Here is a 22,315-nt window from a genome sequence, read left to right on the forward strand (position 1 = left end):
ATACCACAGACCAAATAGAAAAAGAAAGTTATTAGGGGAAAATCTCTACTGAGAAGAATAGCATCAATATCTAAAAGAAATCGTGTGTGACTGTTAGGAGATAAAAGAAAGAATACTGCTCCTGGCGTTCAAATATCTGACTGTGAATAGCAGTTCCGCCACTTTCTGGATGGCGGATGATGATGATCTTTCTGGATGATCTTAGGCAAGCGGCATAACCTCCTTGAGAGCCTCAGTTTCCTGATTTGTAAAATAGTTATGCTACCTTCCTCACAGGGCTGTTGGGAAGATTCAATAAATCACTTCTTTATGGTTATCTCTGCTTGGATAACTCCAAACTCGTGATTTCCAGAACAGAATCCACAATCTCCACCTGAAGATTCTTATTACCTATCTTGATAAAGGGTCCAAGTTGCCCAAGTCCAAGTCACCATATTTCTTCCTCTCATTCCGTGTAGATTCAACTCCCTTTATCCCTCACCTGTGTCCTCCTTCTCCACTCACACTGCCACTATCTTTATTTCTAAGCCTCACCTGTTGCCACTCCTCCTGTCCCGTCTCTAAAATCCTTCAGGCTTCTTTATAGCTTCTGGGGAAAGACTAAATTTTTAAGTACATCATATACGGCACCCGCCCACCTCCCCACTGTCGCATCACTTCACACAGCAACCAGTCACACGCTCAATAAGATCTCTGAATCTCTAAATGAAGTAGAACATGTCATTCATCTGTCTCTGCACAAGGAGGGGTCTCTGCCTAGAACTGCTTCTCCTATTTCTTCATCCAGCGGCAACATTCTTATCTTTGAGGCTTAGCTCAGGACACCTCTGATCACCACTGAGCCTCCTTCATAGCAAGTGAGTGATTCAGATATTTCTCTTCTGACCTCACAACACCAAGGGTGGAATCAAAATCACTGTTATGGGTTAATTTGTCTGTCTTCCCTACTATATTGGTATTGGTTTAATTGTCTGTATCATCCATTATACTGTAAACTTCTCCAAGGGCAAGATTTATTTCATCTCTGCTGCTCCAGCATTTAGTACAATGTGTTAAGTCATAAGGTTTTTGTTCTTCCGATGTCAGTTTTATACCTATGAAGTTGACACTCCTATATCTGCTTAAGGAAGCGGAAAGGTTCCTCAGAAGTAAAAGGACTCAAGAAAAAGCAGCTCATGATATTGAAGATGCAGAGGTGCTCCAGAGGGGTGTTCAAATGTTATGGCTTGCTTTTGTCTGAAACCAATGCATGGAAGACTATAAAAATAGGGAAGAGAAGCTTGAAAATTCTTAGAGCTCAGCAATAAAATGTTAAGCCTTTCCTAGATCACGAAAAGCACATTATGTTGTAACAGTAGAATTCATGTGTGATTAAGTACTAAAAAGAAGTCTTTTGAAAATTCTACTGCTACGGCATCTAAAAACCGTTAACATATAACAATAATGCTGAGTATGCCACGTAGTTCATTCAATAAAAAAACTAAATCTTACTCTAGGTACCATCGTACATTCTGACGAATCATTTTTTTTAAAAAAGTCAGATGTTCAGAGTTCAAATGTAAATTTGGTTTCCTTGCCAGAGAGGAGACAGAAAAATCCCTTTTGTGAGTTATAAAAACTTAGTATCATAACATTTTGAATCTGAGTTTAAATACAAATCGTGGTACTGGGTTACCAAGATCTGAATATAGGACATTTAAAAAATGGTTGAAATAGAACCTAAAAGAGCTGTATGGTAGGATATAATCTGAATAGTAAACAAACACCCTGTGCCACTCCACCCCCCAAATAATCTGAAACAGGTCAGTTACATGTGAAAACAAGCAAAATGAATAAATGAAGGGTCTTCTCTTTACCTCCACTGTGCCTGGAGGGATCTGTGAGTATCACTCCAAAGTTGTCTACAGCCTCTGAAACAACAGGGCGCTTAGGGATGCCGACAGGTGGAGAGGAGGCCTGGGTGTTTTTGGATGATGTTGTTTTCTCTAGAAAGGTATAATAACAATAATAATAATATAATATAATATAATATAAGCATCTGTATATAAGTAAGAAAAGATACTATGAAACTCACCTGGCATATAGATATAAATATATAAACTTAATAAATATATAAACTTATCGTTACAGTGTCTAAATTTAAAACCTACATTGTAATTACTTAGCTAATATGAGGAATTAACTTTAAAAATTACTTTGGGGCTTCCCTGGTGGTGCAGCGGTTGAGAATCTGCCTGCCAATGCAGGGGACACGGGTTCGAGCCCTGGTCTGGGAAGATCCCACATGCCGCGGAGCAACTGGGCCCGTGAGCCACAATTACTGAGCCTGCGTGTCTGGAGCCTGTGCTCCACTGCAAGAGAGGCCGCGATAGAGAGAGGCCCGCGCACCGCGATGAAGAGTGGCCCCCGCTCGCCGCAACTAGAGAAAGCCCTCGCACAGAAACGAAGACCCAACACAGCCAAAAATAAATAAATAAATTAAAAAAAAATTACTTTGGCTTTTTGTAGTACCTATAACTAAAATGTGTCTTTCTTCACCAGGCTAGCTTTAATTTACACATAGAAAAAATGACACAAGTGAAAAAGCCAAATGACTAGAGTGAAGGTTTTCAAACTATTCACTCATTTTTCTTTTTACTGTACATATTTCTTAATTCTGACACATAAAATTCATTATTTAAGAGCTTCTGTTAAGCTTCTTCATGGGAAAGCTGTCATGTTAAGTTTTAAAATTTCAAGAGGCAAAAAGTAAAATTGGATGATTGTTTTAAAACTGAAATACATGCTTACTATTCAGTATTTGTAGGTCAGACTTTATAAACAACTAAGGACTAATTATGGAAGTTAACTCAAAATACATTTCAAATAAGAAATACTCATTATTTTTCAGGCCAGGTTCAGTAATTAGATGAAAGGGTCTTTTTCTTTTTTTTTCTTTTTAATTAATTAATTTATTTATTTTTGGTTGCACTGGTCTTTGTTGCTGGGCGTGGGCTTTCTCTAGTTGCAGCGAGTGGGGGCTACTCTTTGTTGCGGTGTGTGGGCTTCTCATTGTAGGGGCTTCTCTTGTTGTGCAGCACAGGCTCTAGGTGCGCGGGCTTCAGTAGTTGTGGCAAGCGGGCTCAGTAGTTGTGGCACACGGGCTTAGTTGCTCCGCAGCATGTGGGATCTTCCCGGACCAGGGCTCGAATCTGTGTCCCCTGCATTGGCAGGTGGATTCTTAACCACTGCACCAGCAGGGAAGTCCTAAAGGATCTTTTTCAAAAGCCAATAGACAATTTCTTCTCAATCATCAGAACTCCTTTTTAATACTGTGCCACCCTGAGAATACTCCTCTCCCCAATTCCCATCTCTGCTCACTGAAGTCTTTTTGTTCATTTATGGCCAACCTGCAATGGCATCTTTTCAATCAAGCTACCCTCACAAGCTACCCCACAGAAAGACTATCCTCTGGCATCTTCTCTGTAAGTCTTTCCTAGTCCTTGTCAGATCTGGTTTCTCTCCCTATTCCCTTGCCCTCCTCCAGTCTATCCTTACCCTACAGCCAGTATGTCCCATTGAAACACACAACAGATTGTGTCACAAATCTGCTCAAAACCCTCCAAAGCTTCGGGCTCACTCAGGGTCAAAGTCAGTGTCCTTGCAGGGTGGACAACGTACTTAGTGCTTTGGCCACTCTGCCATGTCCCTGAGCGTTCTCCCCTCCCCACTTACTTTACTCCCATCACTATGGCCCCTCAGTGTTCCTAGGGCACACCAAGTACACCCACCCCAGGGCCTTTGCATTTGCTATCCTCTCTACTGGGATGTTCTTGCCCTAGATACCCACATGGTTTTCACGCACCTCCTTTAAGTTCTGCTCTGCTGTCAACTACTCATTGAGGAGTTCTCTGGCCACCTGCTCAAATTGTGACAACTGCTATCTCATACACTTCCTATACTATACCTATACCTTATTTCTCTTGTTAATACTCACCACCTACTAATGTTCTTATAATTTATCTCTCCCAACTAGAATGGAAGCTCCATGAGGGCAAAGGAGTATTGTCTATTTTGTTTATTGCCTGGCACAGAGAAGCCATTCAGTAAATATTAGCTGAACTGAAATTTTGCCTTGAGTTGGTATTTATGTATATATGTTACCTTTCTTAACAAAGTAGAAGCTCCATTAGGATGGATCTTGTCTTGATCATCTTCATTTTCCCTGCATCACCTACCCTACTGTCTTACCTATAACAAGCCCTCAAAAATATCTGTGAAATACTGGATGGAATAGAAGAATACAACCATCCAAATGTGGCCTCGAAAGTTAGTATAAAAGGTTTATTTAGTAAATTTATAAACAAGAATCTCTACTACCCCAAAAGACACTCATTATTAAAGTGACATCAAGACAGCCAACTCCTTCCACTTAAGGAAGATTATATTCACCTTTGCTGGTTCGGAAGGTGAGCATGGCAGGCTGTCCTTCACCTGCTGCACTCCTTGCCACCATCAAAACTTCGTAGAGACTCGATGGCTCCAGTTCCGTTAAATGGAGCTCATTTTCACTTCCTGGGACTCGAACTGTGTGCCATCTTCCCACCACGCCAACACCATCTTCCAGCTACTCGAGGGAAAATAAGGCATTTTTTTAAAAAAGGAGATACAGGGCGGAAGAATCTTCCATTCCAACTGGATAAAAACTAGAAGTCATTCAATTCCAGATGAATTTTGGGAAGTAATACACTATCGAAAGTGAAAGAGATGTAACACCTCTTCACATTAAGAAACAGAAGGAGACCTGTAGCAAGAACTTAGGGATTCTCACTGTGAAAAGACTCCTGCTCCGTTAGCTGCCACTAACTTACGGCCTCAAGCAAGTTATTTGGTCACCCAGTTTGTTTCCTTTTCTTGTAATGGAAACAATGCTCCTTTCTTACTGGGCTAATGGGAGAATTAAATAAGTATACAATAACATGTATTAATGATAATATATGCTATGCATAATATATGATAAATCAAAATATATATTATGTATGTCTATACGTGTATAAATTATATAATTATGCATTATATATTTCCAGCAGTCTTGCTTCATGTCTTGACACTGTTCAATGTGAGCTCAAGGAAACAGAAAGGGATCCAATCCGTTGGGTCTTGATTAATGGAACCAAGAGCCAACATTACATGGGAGGTTTCACGTGGATAAGAATACCAGTGAAACTATCCGCATCTAGAATCATCAGGTTACAAACAGTGAATAAACTCTCAAATATCACCATGTTAATTTTTCCAGATATTAAAAATATTACTGTAAGGGGAGGGATGGAGTGGGAGGCTGGGGTTAGCAGATGTAAGCTTTTATATACAGGATGGATAAACAACAAGGTCCTACTGTAGAGCACAGGGAACTATATCCAATATCCTGTGATAAGCCGTAACGGAAAAGAATATGAAAAAAAGAATGTATATATAGGTATAACTGAATCACTTTGCTGTATAGCAGTAATTAACACAACATCGTAAATCAACTATACTTCAATAAAAAAATACCTAAAGAAAAAATATTACTGTTAAATGATGGATACCAAAATGTCTTGAACATAGGAAATTATTTTAAATACAAGTGCATCTCCTCCCATTTCATTTACAGTCTCATTAAACAAAGAGGGGAGTTTTTTTTCATTTTGCTTTAATAGAAGCCTGTGGATGAAAAACATCATCTGAAAAATCAACTGAGACAATCAAGGTTTACCATAATAAATGACCAAACAATGTAAGGTTTTAATACAATTAAGAGAACTTGAAATGAAAACATTTGTCAGAGATTATAAGGGACAACTTTGTTCAAACAGTTGTTTCTAATAAGAAACTGCTTTTTTACTAAATAAACTTCATTCTGCCATCTCAGAGAGGGAAGGAATTACTTTTTAAAAATTGGTTTATAGAACTTTATACCCAAGGGGTTAAAATATTTGATTAAAAATGTCTAGAAGTTACTGGGTTCTTAGAATCCCAGTTTGAGGGGAAATTATTTGTACTTCATTCTTACTGCTTTTATAAGACTGGTAAATCCAGCATGATTGCTGGCATTTCTCTCCCAAACTCATCATTCTGGGACACTCCTGTTTCCTGCCACTCCACAAATGTGAAAGATAATAAGCATGTGTTATACACAGGATGTGAAGGTGTGAGAAGGAAAAGATGATAAATGAGAAGACATTACCTTTCGATACTTCACAAAATACGCATTGATGGGCAGCCCGCCATCCTTCCCCGCCCTCCAGACCAGGTTGTACGTATCTGGTGTGTGCGTCTGTGGGGGGCTCAGAATGATGGGGGCATCGGGGACAGAGGTACCACTAGCATTTTTCTCTGATGACGATTCTGTAGCACTGGAATGTTCCTTCAACGGAAATGAGCTCAATAGTCCAGTTTCTGAACCATCACTTTTATCATTCTGAGTGGGATCAGAAGGTGTGACTATTTCTGCTTTTATATTTGTTTCAAAAGGAACTGCAGAGAAACGGAGAAAGAAAAAGAGGAGATTGAAGAAATTCATTATTTCAGGGTCTCTCATACAGTGATCTAACACACTGTCAACACAGTTTGAGCCCTAGAAGTTAAAGTAGGTAACATTTCAATTTATGATTCATGGAAACATCTAATCTCCAGTAGCCATCTCTCATTCATGAAGGAGCAAATTAATTGTCTGAAAAATCAGTTCTATGATGCAGGAGTTTAGTAGCTGAAAGGATGCCATTCTTCCTTGCTCGACGCCAGCATTCCCTCTTTTACAACAGCAATTTGCTAGTGTAACCTCAGAAGATTTTAAGTTGGAGAACAACTTTTAACTCTAGTTGGTAAATGAAACACAATGAGTAATGCATTCCCTTGGGAACAAAGTAAAATAAATAGTAAAGAAAAGGTCAAGAGTCAGGCTATTACCTACTGGGTAGCTAGTCTCCAAAGATATCTCAATGTTCACACCCTTGAGCAGTCCCCTCCCACGCTGAATCCGGGCTGCCCTGTGACTCATTTTAACCGATGCCAGGCCCAAGAGAGGCTGCGCTCTTCCAGGCTTAAGCCTTAAGAAGGCCTGGCACCCCTACTGCAGTGCTGCCACATACAGATAGATGTCCAAGCTAGCCGTGGAGAGCGGTGATGGGGGGGAGGGAGAGGGGGAGGGGGGAGAGGGGGAGGGAGGAGAGGGGGAGGGGGGAGAGAGGGAGAGGCAGGGGATGTGGGTGGGGTCCAGCCCTTACAAAGATGCCACACGTGTGAGTGAAGCCACTTTGACTGTTCCAGTCCCAGGTGCCTCTGATTACAAGGGGCTAAGAGACTCCAAGTAAGGCCTGCAGAACCGCCCAGCTGCATCTAGTTAACCCACAGAATTGTCAGGTAATAAAGGAGCTGTTGTTTTAAGTTGTTCACCTTTGGGGGTAGTTATACAACAACAGATAACTAAATACCTACCCTACACACGTAAGACAAGCCACAGGCAAGAAGAGGGAAGAAATGAAGCAAGACTAGCAAAGATAAAGGACGAATTTACTTGTTTCCAAATGAGCCCTCTTTGTGGATAGAACACAAGGTTGGCTTAAGAAATTGCCAATCTATATCATACTAAGTGAAATAAGTCAGAAAGAGATAAATACCATATGATATCACTTACATGTGGAATCTAAAATACGATGCAAATGAGCTCATCTACGCCACAGAAACGGACTCACAGATATAGAGAACAGACCTGTGGTTGCCAAGGGGGACGGGGGTGGGGGAGGGAAGGATTGGGAGTTTGGGATCAGCAGACGCAAACTAGTATACATAGGATGGATACACAACAAGGCCCTACTGTATGGCACAGGGAACTACATTCAATATCCTGTGATAAATCATGATGCAAAAGAAGATGAAAAAGAATGTATATGTGTAACCGAATCACTTTGCTGTACAGTGGAAATTAACATAACATTGTAAATTGACTATCCTTCAATAAAATAAATTAAAAAAAAGAATTTGCCAATCTAAAGATAAAACAGGCAGACAGCTTTAATACTTATTACAATGAGCATACAGAATCTATACAGGAAGGTAAAAATAATCTATTTGTGCTGAAAAAAAATAAATTGGTCACCTACACCCAAAATGAATTACAGATCACATATTATGTGCCACGCATTGTGCCAGACACTTAATAACCATCATCCCATTTAATTCTCAAAACAACATTCTTAGGTAGATGGTAATATACCCACTTTACAGATGAAGAAAGTCGGGTTCTGAGAGATTAAGTGACAACAGCTGGCAGGAGAATGTTAGAGGTGCTGCAGTGAAAAAATGAGAGAGCAATTTATGAAAACAAACTGCCAGCACAATAAAACCCGAGGGTTGACAGCCTAGTTCCTCCAAAGCACTATTAATACGGGCAATGAAAAGTCTCCTACTTTTGTGGAGGAAGGGAGCTGAGGAAACAACGGCAGAGTTTCTTTTCCACAATGAAGTCGGATTCCTGGTGAAAGGTGGGAGTGTATTAGGAGAACTACTGCAGTTTCATAGAGAACTGACCAAAAAACAGGACTAACAGTGGAAGGTCGGTTCTCTGGTTCTCTGTTTGTTTAAAAGAGAGAAAAGGTGTCCCAGAAGCATCCTCCATCAAAGAAAACAAGAAGCTAGTGGGAAAATAATATAGAAGAAAACTAATTAAGTTCGCTGAGACAGCTTCCAAATATTGCTCCTGGAACAGTCGTGTTTATCTAGTGAGTCAGAATGTGGGCTGGATGTGAAGGGTGTGGTCGAGAGCCTGTTAATGCAGAGGTGGACTCTAGCAAGTAGAGGCAATTAGCTGTGGCTTAGGGCAGTGGAGAAGGACCTTTTTATCATTAGTGTTTCATGGATCCTCTGGGCAGGTCACCACTGGGAAGTGGTATTTGGCTGTAGAAGAGTTTGAATACCACACGCCTCAGTTTATACAGAGGCATGAGAAAAAATGTTATGCTACAGCCTGTGTCTACTGCAGGAGTATCAAAATTCCACTTGTGTTCAGGCTGCAATGAGACTTTTCCATAACTTTTATCGAAAAGGGGATTCAATTAATTTTCTTCTACTATTCTCAATAACAGAATTTGAGCACTCACAGATACTAGATACAATTCATAAGGCCTTCACAGTACTTTCCAAAGGTTCTTCACATACACCATCTCAATTTATCTTCAAAATGAATCTGTGAAATGGTCAGAAGAGACATCTAGCATTTTTTAAGGTAGAATGTTTTTTGAATTGGAAAACAGATTGATAAAACTCTGGCTTTCTAAGTACTATAACTATGGTAATGTCTATGAATTAATGACTCTGAGTTGAAACCAGTTCAACAGGGAACGGAACCAGATCTGCCAAAGTTGTTCCCACTGTGACCACTCAAACCAGCAACCCCACCCTAAACTATTTAGGACCCCAGGCCAACTCCCATTATAGTTTTGAAAAGTTACAACTCACTCTACAAATATTTGTACATCCAGGACCTCAAAAACCCAAGGTCTCTGGAAAGAAAAAAAGGTGGGGGAGAGAGTCATCTTGCTTACTCCCCACTGCATAGCAAATAAAGTAAAGGCTGCCAGCATGCTAGAATTTAATAATAAGCTCAGATTCCCATGGGAAGAAGTGGGTTGTTACCTGCTGTTCTGCGCTTTAATACACTCAGCTAGACTTCAGTAATTACTATAGAGCATGTAAAAGAAGCAAAGAAGGACCACTCAGGTAGGATGTAGCTCATGGGGTTACTATACACAAAAAATGGTATTTATCAAGACATAAAATCCTGGGAGTGAGGGGGATCTTAAAGATCTAGAAAGATCTAATCTAAACAAGTTATGTATCTTCTAAGGGCTTCAGATTTCTCATATTTAAAGTGAGGGGCTTCCCTGGTGGCGCAGTGGTTGAGAATCTGCCTGCCAATGCAGGGGACACGGGTTCGAGCCCTGGTCTGGGAAGATCCCACATGCCGTGGAGCAACTAGGCCCGTGAGCCACAACTACTGAGCCTGCGCGTCTGGAGCCTGTGCCCCGCAAAAAGAGAGGCCGCGACAGTGAAAAGCCCGCGCACCGCGATGAAGAGTGGCCCCCGCTTGCCGCAACTAGAGAAAGCCCTCGCACAGAAATGAAGACCCAACACAGCCAAATAAATAAATAAATTAATTAATTAATTAATTAATTAAATAAAATAAAAATAAAGTGAGGCAGTTAGACAACTAGATACTTACCTAGTTCCATCAGCTATGACTGTGATGTCTATGGCTCCCTTTACCCTTTATTTACATAAAATAATCACTTCAGGGACTTCCCTGGGGGTCCAGTGGTTAAGAATCTGCCCTCCAATGCAGGGGACGCAGGTTCGATCCCTGTTCGGAAAACTAAGATCCCACGTGGCGCGGGGCAACTGAGGCTGCGCGCCGCACCTGCCGAGCCCATGCGTTCTGGAGCCTGCCCACCACAAATAGAGAGCAGCCCACGTGCGGCAAAGAAGAGCCCGCATGCCACAACGAAAGATCCCGCATGCCGCAACTAAGACCCGACACAGCCAAATAAATAAATACATTTTAAAAAATAAAAAATTTAAAAGAAAATCACTTCAGCCAAATGACACCCAAGCAGTGCCTGCATGACAGCTGTCTTACAGCTAACAATATTGAGCAGAGCCACTCCTATTTTTGCTTAGCAGAACAGATATATAAACACACACACGTACACATACATATACACATCCATATGTGTGTATAAATTTATGCAACACTTAACTACCTTCTTTATTTGAGGATTATTGAGGTCTACTAATATCAGTAACTATTTCTTCTTCCCTAAACACTACCAGAAGGGATAATCATAATTTAATAATAATTAGATAGTAATAATTGTAACCTAATACGTAGTATTTATTGAAGGCATTCTACTTCCAGACATCATTCTAAGCACTTTACAGGTACAGACTCCTTGAATCCTCACACCAGCCCTATGAGTAGGGCACCCTCACCAATGCCCACTGATATAAGATTTGAATGTGGATTAAGTCAAATTTGAATTAATTTGAATAATACTGATATTCTATATACCAGTACTCCAAATTAAGTCATCATCACCCAAGATCAGTAAAATATAAAGAATATTATATTATACACCCTATTAGAACAATAACTTTGAATAAGGTTGAGGCAAATATACAGATGGGTGTTGTTTGACAGTACACGTGACTCAACATTCCCAATAAAAGCCAACTCTTTAGACTGAATACTACCCTTACTAAGGGCCCACCTGAAAATATCTGCAACGATATTATCAGCTTAGAAAACCAAAAGCATTAATTCCCCAAAGAGGTCGTACCTTGGGCTTGCTCCCAAATGAAAGTGTCCTATAGGACAACTACAAGCTTAACAAACCCACCAGAAGTGGAGACCAAAGTTCATCTGGTTCGCATAAGGCCAGATACCAAAAAATGCAATTCTACATTTCACTGTTGTTGGTAAATACATATATATTTAGAGGTTGCTAGACTCATTAAAATCTACTTCAAATCACTTTATCCCCTACTATCAAAGGAAACCATTCACCTGGGAAAAGGTACTAATGACAACTCACCAACAGTGAGGACAGCTTCCGACTGTGCAGTGCCGTGTGCGTTTGCAGCTTCGCAGGTGTACTTCCCAGAGTGTTCCCGAGTAACAGCCTGAATATATAGAGAGCTTGAGCCAGCCTGGGACATGATGAAGTACACAGGCTCCAGGTCAGAACCCCCAGGTCTTGATAAGTGTGGTTTTCGGGATTTAGATCTAAGAACTTGAGACAAATGGCTGGTTATCAATCCATGCCTGTCGTACCAACGAATGGCTGGAACCGGCACCCCGGTGGCATTGCAGGACAAAGTCACGGAGCCTCCAGAGGCCACCTCTGCACTTGCTGGTGCTGTAATTATAACAGGCTTGAGTCCACTGTCTGTTAAAAAAAAAGTAATTCACACAAATTAAGAACATTATAGTATCTACAATGCAAAATAATTTCTTCCTATTACGTAAATGTTGTGTCGTGCGCAAGTAGCTGTCTTAGAAACATCTTTTATATGTGTGTTTCTAAACAGTGTTTTACATGCAGAACAGTGTGGTGAACATGTCCATTCACTGAAGTAACAGTGTTTGCAATGTCATTAGCAAGTAGTAATGATAATAGTAATGATTAGAACAAAGATATCTCCTTCCTTGTTAGTTCGCTTCTCAACTTTCACCAAGTAAAGCAGTCAATAAAAAAGTAGAATTTTTCATCGTGTGGGCTCCTAGACATTTCCCACGTAGGTTGCCTGTCCTTCAGAAAGAAAGGAATGTATATAAAGGAATCCATAGAGAGTTTTCCAATTTGCATCCTCTGCATCTGACCACTGTAAATACAGAACATGTGAAGCCAAAACCTCAGACTTTAACATGAAAAAGGTGTAAAGAAGTATAAAACTAAATAATAGTCCTTCAAAAAGATAGTCAATTCCAGGGTGCAAAAATCTGATTACAAAAATCCTGGGAGAAAAACCTGTTCTGAATTACAGTTGACAAACATATTTCTGACCAAACACATGAACAAATTTTTGTTTCTAAACAAGTGGCACCAACTCTTTCCTTTTGGTCCCAGGTATTTTTTTGGGGGTATTTTTAAGTGATCTCACAATGGAATATCGATTACAAATGATATTTTCTCCAGCACATCTTTCTCCTTTTCCAGTCTTACTTCCTGTGTTTGACGAAGTCTATCAACAATGATCAGATTTCTGAATTTTTACTCATCTAAGAAGTGTAAAATGCTTTCATGGGTCGTAACCTGCATTTCCCTCAGTACTAATGAGGTTGACTATCTTTTCACATATTTATCTGCCACTCATTTTTCCTCCTCTGTCAAGTGCATTTTGTCCATTTTTCTATTGGATCCTTTATCCTTTTTGTAGTGGTTCTGAATTCTTTGTAAGTACTAGATACTGCTCTTTTGTTAGTTACATATGTTACTAGTATCTTCTCTCAGTTTATTGCTTTTCTTTTCATTTTTAATGGTATCTTTAAATAATAAGGATGCTTTAATTTTAATGTAGTCATACCAATCTTTTCTTAAAAATTAGCCTAAAATGTCTTGTTGAAAAGTTTTACCCATATCATATAGATATTCTTCTATATTTTCTTCAAAAACTTTGCCATTTTGCCTTTCATATACAGGTCTTTAATCCACTGGAAATTTGTCTTTGTGTACAGTGTGAGTTAGAGATTTAATTTCTTCTTCTCCATTTTGATAACCAATTATCCTACATCAAATCTTGAAATGGATATCCTCCCCTTGGTGATCTGCAATGCCACCTAAGTCAAATCCTTAGTGCAAATCCTTTTTGGTGGTCTCTGTCTTGTTCCAAGAGTCTATTTGTCTGTTCCTGCACCAATAATACAACACTGTCTTAATTACTATAGATTTTTGTGTATGTTCTAATATCTGGTAAAGCAAGGTCCCCACTTTCTTGTTCTCCTTCTTTCAGAGTGTCTTTTAAATTACGTTTTCTGTCTGTTGCTAGTTGTAATGGTTAATTTTATGTGTCAGCTTGACTGCGCTAAGGGATGCCCAGATAACTAGCTGTGTTTGTGAGCATGTTTCCAGAAGAAATTAGCATCTGAATTGGTAAAGTGAGTATAGCAGATGGCCCTCCCCAATGTGGGTGGGCACCACGCAATCCATTGAGGGCCTCAGTAGAACAAAAATGCAGAGGAAGGGCGAATTCTCTCTATGAGCTGAGCCATCCTTCTTCTGCCCTAGGACACTGGACATCAGTGCTCCTGGACCTCTGGCTTTTGGACTTAGGTTGAGACTTATACCGTCACTCCTCCTCCCACAGCTCAATTGCATCATTGGCTTCCCTCCTTCTCCAGTATGTAGATGGCAGACTTGTCCTCCATAACTGTGAGAGCCAGTTTCCATAATAAATCTCCTCCTATGTGTATGTTATATATCCTCTTGTGTTTTGTTTCTCTAGAGAAACCTGGCTAATACACTCGTACATAGAAAGGCAACATTCTTGTTTATTGGTATTTATCCAGCCACCTTGCTAAAAGTTTTATTATTTCTAACAATTTGCCATCAAACTATTGAGGATTCTCTATATTGACAACCATAGCAGCTGTGAATGAATAACGATTGAGTTTTCTTTCTCTCTTATCCTTACATCTTTCATTTCTTTTTCTTGTCATTCTGTACTGATTAGAATCTCCGCTATGATGACAACTAAAAGAGATTTTAAAGGGAATGCTTAAACATTTCGCCATTAAAAGTAATGTTTCCGGTGAGTTTTCGTTAGATACTCTTTATCAAGTTAAGAAAGTTCCTTCTATTTCTGTTTTCCTAAGAGTGTCTATCATGGATACTGAATTATGTCAGATGTTTTTTTGCTTCTATGGAGATAATCATGTTGTTTTTCTCCTTTATTCATTAAATAGGATGAATAATACTTTAAATTTTCTGATTGATTACTGGGATAACTCCTTAGTTAAACTTTATCTTTACTGATCCTATTTTATCTTCATTTTCTATTTAATTGATTTCTGCCCATATCTTTATTATCTCCTTTCTTCTGTATTCTTTAAATCTATTCTGTTATTTTACTTAGTTCACTAATTTTCAGTTTTACTAGCTTTCTTTTATAAGCATTTAAGGCTATAAATTCTATGTTCCTTTTTCCTATATCCCACACAATTTGACACTCATTATCATTGAAAGAATTTTAAATTTCCATTATGATTTTTGACCCAGCTATTGAGACCTATAATTCTAAGTTTCCAAATACATGCCATTTAAAAATTATTTTTTATTATTAACATCTAAATTAATTGCACCAAGTTCAGAGAATTGGTCTCTATCATCCTGATTCTTTGAAATTTGAAATATTTATAACTCTCAGACAAAAGATTAATTTCCCTAATATATAAAGAACTCCTATAAATAAGAAAAAAGACCAACAACCTAATTTAAAATGGGCAAAAGACAATGAACAGTCAATACACAGGAAAGCAAATTCAAATGGCTCATAAACACATGATGAGATGCCCAACTTCATTTATAATAATAAAAAATATATAGATCAAAAGATACTTTTTTTTAAACCTATCAGATTGGCAAAGATTAAACAGAAATTTTGACAACACCATGCCTTGGTGAGGATATGTGGAAACATTGCTCATGGGAGTGTAAACTAGTAACTATTTTGGAGAGCAATGATATCTATCAAAATTACCAAGGCAGATATGCTTTTATTCAGCAAGTTCATTTCTAAGAATTTATGTTAGAGATATTCACACATGTGCAAAATAATCTATGTAGAAGGACATTCATTGTAGACTTCTTGTAATAGTGAAGGATTAGAAACAGCCATCAATGAGGTACTAGTCAAATCATCACAACTATACAATGGAAGACTAAGCAGCCATTTTTAAAAAGAAATGAAAATAGTCTTTAATGTACCATATGAGAAGATGTCCAAGATATATGTGAAGTGAAAAGTTCAAGGTAATTTTTAAGGTAAAATTCAAGGAAAAATTTTTAAGGAAAAATTCAAGGTAATTTATATGAATGCTACCACCATTTATGTTAAAAAAAAAAAAACAGACGTTATTACATGCACACAAGCTCACATGTTATATGTAATTGATTATATACATGCATACAAGGATATTCAAGAAAATGATAAAACTAGTTAGTTCTAAAGAGAAATCTGGCTGGCTGGGGAACATGAGTGAGACTTTTACCATGTGCTTTTCAAAATTATGCCTTTTCAAAACTATGTAGTATCTGTTGAAAAAATATTATAAAAAATTTTTTTAAATGAGCGTGATTAAATAAGGTTGCTTCTTCATGGAAATGCCTACTTGCAACTAGAAAGGAACATGGAAAATGAACACTGCTCTGTTATGGTGATAGGATTATTTCCTTTTTTGTAAAAATGATTTAATTTTTAACCAGAACAAAACCCCGTCTATAAAGTAAAATCTCCTATGATTACATGACCTAAAAGCCTACCGTTTTCAATTTCCAGTCTCCCAGTAGACTGCATAAATCCAATCCCATTATCTGCTACACACTGATACAGCCCAGAATCTTCCATGGTAACACCCCTGATTTTCAATCCATTTCCCACAGTTAGATGTCGTGGGGAACGACGAATGGGCTGTGCGTTGTGAAACCAGGTACGGTTGGGGGTTGGGTTCCCATGAACTTCACACGTGAATTGTACAGTGGCACCCAGAGACACTGTCTGATCCTGCAGTCCTTTAGAAATGGAAGCATGTTCTAAAAATAAAACAAATAAGAACTAATGAGAACCTACTATATAGCACAGGGAACTCTACTCAGTATTCTATAATGACCTATATGCGAATAGAATCTAAAAAAGAGTGGATTATATGTATATGTATAATTGATTCACTTTGCTGTACAGCAGAAACTAACACAATATTGTAAATCAACTATACTCCAGTAAAAAATTAATAAAAAATAAAATAAATTAAAAAATATAAATTAAAGTCTAGCCCTCAAGATGTACTTTTTAAATTATCACATGAGTCATACAAACTCTCCTCTCTATTAATAACTAGTTGAAACCGAATTGTATTATTTCCTCACATACTCCCATCCACCATGGTCATCAAGAAAAAATTAGAAATATATTTACTTTCCTCCAATAGGATAAACCATATGTTACTAAAACATTATAGCCTCTTTTTATAGATCTCTCCTCCCACTTAACCACCCCCCGCCAACCCAACAAATGCACACACACATACATACATGCAGAGTTTCTAATCTTTGGCTTCTCTGAGTGTTTGTTCCAGGTGATCTGTTTGAAATAAAGTAATCATTTCCCTGGATTTCACACTACACAAAAGCCAAAACAGAAGAATGCTTATTTGGAAGTTAAATTCTTTTTATGCTCAATTCTGCTTTGAGGTTACATGTATTCTGGGCAAAAATTTTCCTTTAGTATCCATCGAGTCACTTTTTACCTGGACAGAGTATATCATGTATCGGCATTTGTAACATATGCCCAAATTAAATGATTATGCATATTAATCTAGTCCTAATTATCATTAAATTTTAAAGCCCACTTGCCATACACTTATATTAATTCCAGTGTAACCTATGTCAGGCCACTGTTGCACATAAACAGGTGCAGAAGGTTTACAAAAACTATATTTACTATGAAAACTTTTTTTTTCAGGTTTTCATGAAAATCTGTTTTGATAAAGGAAAACATTTTTGCTGCTACACATGACAGTGAGATAGGTAGCTGGAAGAAAGGAATAGCTTTGAGATAAACAGTATATATAGAAATATGCGTGAAAATAACACAAATTTTATGAGCCAGCTATAGTGAAAGCATTCCAAAAGGGAAAATAAAATGAAATGATTTCTTTTTGAGATGACATTTTCTAGTCAGTACTCTGTCTTAGTTACAATTACTGGACACTACACACTGATACAGCTCGGAATCTTCCATCCTTTTGAATTCCAGTCTCTTTCCTTCATGTCATCGAGAAGGAAGAACCAGCTCTGTAAATAAGTCCCCTGCGTATGAACCAGTTCCATTCCGAGAGTGCGTTCATAAGTTCAATTTGCTCCTAAGTCCAACAAAGTTAGCCTAGGAACCCTACTAACAATCGGCTATATAGAACAGAACAAGCTACATCACCGCTGCTTTTACACTTGCTTCAGGACATCCTGGGCTTGAAATAAAGACACTGTACTATGGTACTCTATACAGTACTGTACAGTACACAAAAGCACAGCCACTTGTAGAGGATGCACACACGTGACAATGTACACCAGACACGTGAACTAACTTACGTGATTGGACATGCGAACGCACGTTCGCATCTTTGAAAGTTTGCAACTTGAAGGTTCGTATGTAGGGGACTTACTGTATTGTGTAACCAGGCTGGGGGTGAGGTTCCCAAGAACATCCCAGGTGAAACGCTCTGTGCCACCCAGAAACACTGCCCAACTCATCAGTCCTTTAGAGAAATGAAGCTCATTTTGGTACTGGGGTAGCTATTTCTAGGTAGTCTCTATTCCATTTACGGTTCACAAATACATCTTCTACTCAAACATCAGTTAGACCAGAAAAATAGCCTGACTTGAAAAAACACTTAACAAGTAACATCTTACCAAGTACATTCACCACGTAAGTCACGTGTTTGGTGTCTCCAGACTTGTTTCCCACCACACAGGAGTAGTTGCCAGAGTCCGCCGGATCAATGCTGTCCGTGGCAAGATGCGAATGCAACCTTCTCCACTTGCTTCCCGGCACAGCGTCCTCACCGTCCTTCAGCCAGCGCACGTGAGAAGCTGGGATCCCACTTACCACACACTCCAGGGTCACAGGGCTACGAGAGAGAACAGCTAACGCCTGTGAAAGGGTGGGGTGAAGAATGTGAAAGTCATCTGAAGAAGGGCCTGGAGAAAGAAGGGAAAATAAAAAATCATTATCCTTATGTATTCACATCCACCCTCTTCCTTAGCAAAGCTGTGAGTTTCCCCATCTTCCCATTTATTCTTCTTTACACTATGAGGTCCTGTTTGGTAACTAAATCATTTTCAGTTGAGAATTAAATTTAAAAGACTTGATGACCCTTTAGAGCTACTTCTGAATTAGCAGTTTGGAAATGCTGAATTTCTCAACAAGTATGTGGACTGTTACTTAACTATGCTTTGACTATTGGTGCTACTACAACTCGACCACCCTAAGCTAAACATCAGCTATGACTTATTGTATCTCGAAGAGAACAGGTAAATATTTTTTCATAATTCACAGTTAGCTACCAATTTGATTACCACTGATATAAAGTGGTATTTGCTCACTAATTTCTTTTTATTTGAGCAAAGGGCAAAGTTCTCCACATGAATTCTATCCTGTCATCTTGACCAAAATTCTCTTCTAAAAAGTCATTATATTTTTAAAACATATACAGTACTATGCTATAATGCATTTATGCATGTAAAGACTTTCTCACGATAAACAAACAGGATCTGAAAGAAAAATGAACTCCCACTTCCCAACTTTTTATGAGAAATGCTTCTGAGGACTCTTCCCAGTGACCACGATTCCCCCAAATACTTACGACTCACAAGGAGCTTTTGGCCAATGGATTCAACTTTTAATTCATGTGTGACAGGATTAAAAGCTGCACATTTATATGATCCCTTGTCCTCTAAGGATACATTCAAAATCTGAAGATTCCCTGATGGAAGGATTAAGTAATTCTCTGAGGAAGGAAGGGAATGCAGTTAGGCCTCTCTCTTTATGAAGGACACAAGTTACAACTAACAAAGGTTGATAGTTATGCTTTAAATGTAGACGTGACATGAGCAGCAAATAAGCAATCAGGGAAAATTCATTAAATGAAGGAAAAGGAAAGTCAAGGCAGAACAAAAAAAGTCAACAGCACTACAGTAACAAAATCAAACCCATCAGAGCGCCCCAAGACAACAGATCACTCACTGAGAACACCACAGCACAAGAAACATATTTAGACAAAGATACAATGACCACAGCTGCCACTTTGGGCAAACCCCTGCCTGCAGCACTGACCACTCAGTAGTCATTCACGTCTTCATTCATTTCTTCTCAACAATATGCACTGAGAGCCTATTTTCTGCCAACAGTGGCCTGTGCACAAGTGATACAAGAATGAAGCAAGCAGAGGAAGCAAGCCCTGCACTCATGCTGCCAATGCTCCAATGCAGGGACAAGGTGGCAGAGAAAGGGACAAATGACAAGCAAGCAAACAGTAATACATAAAACACAGCGCTACAGAAAATGAAGCTGAATAAAGTGGACAGAGCGACAGAGCATATTATTTTAGACAGTGCCATGAGGGCGATCTTCTCAAAGGAAGTGATATCTGAGTAGATTCCTGAATGAGTTGAAGGAGTGAGCCTTGGGGGTGCGGGGTTGTAATCATTTCTATACTGTCTTCTATACTATGTTCTATTTCATACTGTAACCATTTGTCTAAACTACTCCACTTGACTCCCAATAGTACAGACAATATATCTTATGTATTTTTGTGTCTACAGCTCCTAGCACACAGAGCTTAATGGTAGTTGGTTAATCACATTTGTTCTCTGGGTGCCATTGGCTTGTCGTAAGAGGTCTCACCTGTGGAATGTTTCAGCCACTTTCCCCGGATTTTATAGCGCACCTCAGCTTTGGGGTTACTATCTGGTACCTTGCAGCCAATGAAACCAGTACTTTTTTCTTCTGCTGTAATAACATGCTTTGTTGATGAACCAAAATCACCAAGAACTAAAAGAAATAAGTAAATAAGTAGATAGATAAATAAATAAATGTAAATTTGAACTCTCTTTCCCAAAGGAAATTTTAAAACTAGAAACAACATCTGCACCATGGCCATTTGTGGCAGCTAATCCCAGTTCCCAAAGTAGCAGGATCTTTTTATCTTAGAAAGCAGTTGGGGTAGAGGTGCACAGTTGAGAGCTGGGGCTTAGTCATGGCACCCTTTTCCAGAAGACAATGCTTCCAGGAGACTACAAGACAAGCAAACTGTTCTTAAAACATTAGGGAGAACGATGAAGCCTAATTGTTACCATTCTGTCAAGATAAAGCCTTCTTAATCCAGTTTCTCATCAAAACTCACTTTCCCTATGCGTCCTTATTCTGTTTGTAGCTACTCACATGGCAATAAAAGGGTTTCCAAGAATGAACCGAGGATATCAAAAAAAAAAAAAAAAAAAGCAGTGTATCGTTTGAATTACCTGAATATTCTAACTAGGTCTCAATTTCTCTCGGTTTAAGTTGACTACAGCTGGAGGCTGCATGGAAGGGCTCTTTATTATTGCCAGTGCTGAAAGCACTCTGCAGCCCCTAGGAATTCAGCCCTCCGGTGTGTGGCTTGGGGCTGTCCATGGGTCACAGCTCTACCAAAACATTTACTCTTCTCAGTTATGACAAACTCACTACTCCTGGGGAATCCAGATTTGTTCTGTAAATAGGGGTGCCCTCACAAAGACGTTTTCCATTACTGGAAGCCATCACCGTTTGAAAGGCAGATGGCTCAAACTTACTAAGAAAACCACACATTCCAGATTTTTCCATAAGTTCAATACTCAACATTCCTTTCTTTTACAGTTATTTTTCTACCCCGCTTCTTTAGCCTGGTTTCAATTAAATTAATGAAAATCACTCTGTAATCAAGGCAAATAAAACAATTAGATGTGAAAAAAAGATAAAGGACTGCATGATATAACTGTCAAAGCAGACAACAGCTTTTTCTGTTGTTGATATTAAGGACTTTTAAATACTCACAAAGAAATGCAGATTCACGTTAGAAAACTGTCCTAACGCTGCACAAAATAATTTCCATATCCCTTGTTACAAAGGAAGACACTAAGCAAGGCTCAAGTATCGTCCCCTAGGTTAAACACACAGCAAGCGTCAAGGCTGGGATGAGAACTCATACGTGTCTTACTCCAAAGCCCATGCTCCTCCCACTACTCAAAAAAATGCAAGTATTAACAGTAATTTCAGGAAAAAAGCATGTATAACAGGGACAAAGTCAGACTCACCTGCAGTGGATACGGTTGCAGGACCACTCACAATGGCGCCAATGCTATTGTTGGCAATGCACTGGTAATAACCCGAAAGGGAGGGGTTAAGAGAAAGGATAGTCAACCTCCCCTGATGAACCTTGATCTGTTCCACATTTCTGTCCAATCTTTTTCCATTATGCAACCATGAGATACGAGCAGTCACAGGTTTAGCAGAACAATGCAGTACTACAGGTCCACCAAGTTTCTGGACTGCAGACAATGGCTCAGAAATAAAATAAGGTGCCAAGTCTACAAGGGAACAGTCCCCGTGTGCAAAGGGGTGGGGGGAGTGGGAGAGAAGAGGAGATAAGGGAGAGAGAAAGAAGAGCATGTTTAATACACTTCATCTGAATCTACACAACGAAAGGCAATCCCTTACTTTATCTATACGTTATGGTCCTTAGAGCTTGTAAGAGTTCTAGGAACATTCTTATATTTTGGAAGAAGTAAGGCAACATACCAATGTAGAACTTAACAATTAGGGCAGCACAGATGAGAATCCTTATGATATAAATAAAACAAAATACTAATTCTATAAATGAGAAATGGTAAACTGCTCTTCTAATGAAGTAGCTTTTTAAAAATGGAAGTTAAGAATCTGAAAAAGAGAAGATGACTTTCAAAATAAAAAGAATTCTCTTCCATATTACCAACAGGATTTGACTTTAAGA

At 38.9% G+C, this 22,315-nt stretch overlaps 1 protein-coding gene across 11 annotated transcripts in view; it reads right to left on the minus strand.

Moving 5' to 3' along the window:
- CDON (cell adhesion associated, oncogene regulated) overlaps positions 1-22,315 on the minus strand; it is a 103,350-nt gene that overhangs the window by 37,917 nt on the left and 43,118 nt on the right. For all 11 annotated transcript variants that reach the window (XM_082340996.1, XM_082340988.1, XM_082340991.1 and 8 more), the window contains 9 exons: positions 21,621-21,893; positions 20,194-20,340; positions 19,154-19,297; positions 18,201-18,488; positions 16,056-16,325; positions 11,610-11,963; positions 6,209-6,498; positions 4,432-4,606; positions 1,857-1,985 (listed from right to left, as the gene is read on the minus strand). In XM_082340996.1, coding sequence (XP_082197122.1) covers positions 1,857-1,985; positions 4,432-4,606; positions 6,209-6,498; positions 11,610-11,963; positions 16,056-16,325; positions 18,201-18,488; positions 19,154-19,297; positions 20,194-20,340; positions 21,621-21,893 — 2,070 coding nt within the window. The remainder of the gene's footprint in view (positions 1-1,856; positions 1,986-4,431; positions 4,607-6,208; positions 6,499-11,609; positions 11,964-16,055; positions 16,326-18,200; positions 18,489-19,153; positions 19,298-20,193; positions 20,341-21,620; positions 21,894-22,315) is intronic.

The sequence above is a fragment of the Balaenoptera borealis genome, assembly GCF_965194805.1.
Source record: "Balaenoptera borealis genome assembly, chromosome: 11".
Taxonomy (NCBI): domain Eukaryota; kingdom Metazoa; phylum Chordata; class Mammalia; order Artiodactyla; family Balaenopteridae; genus Balaenoptera; species Balaenoptera borealis.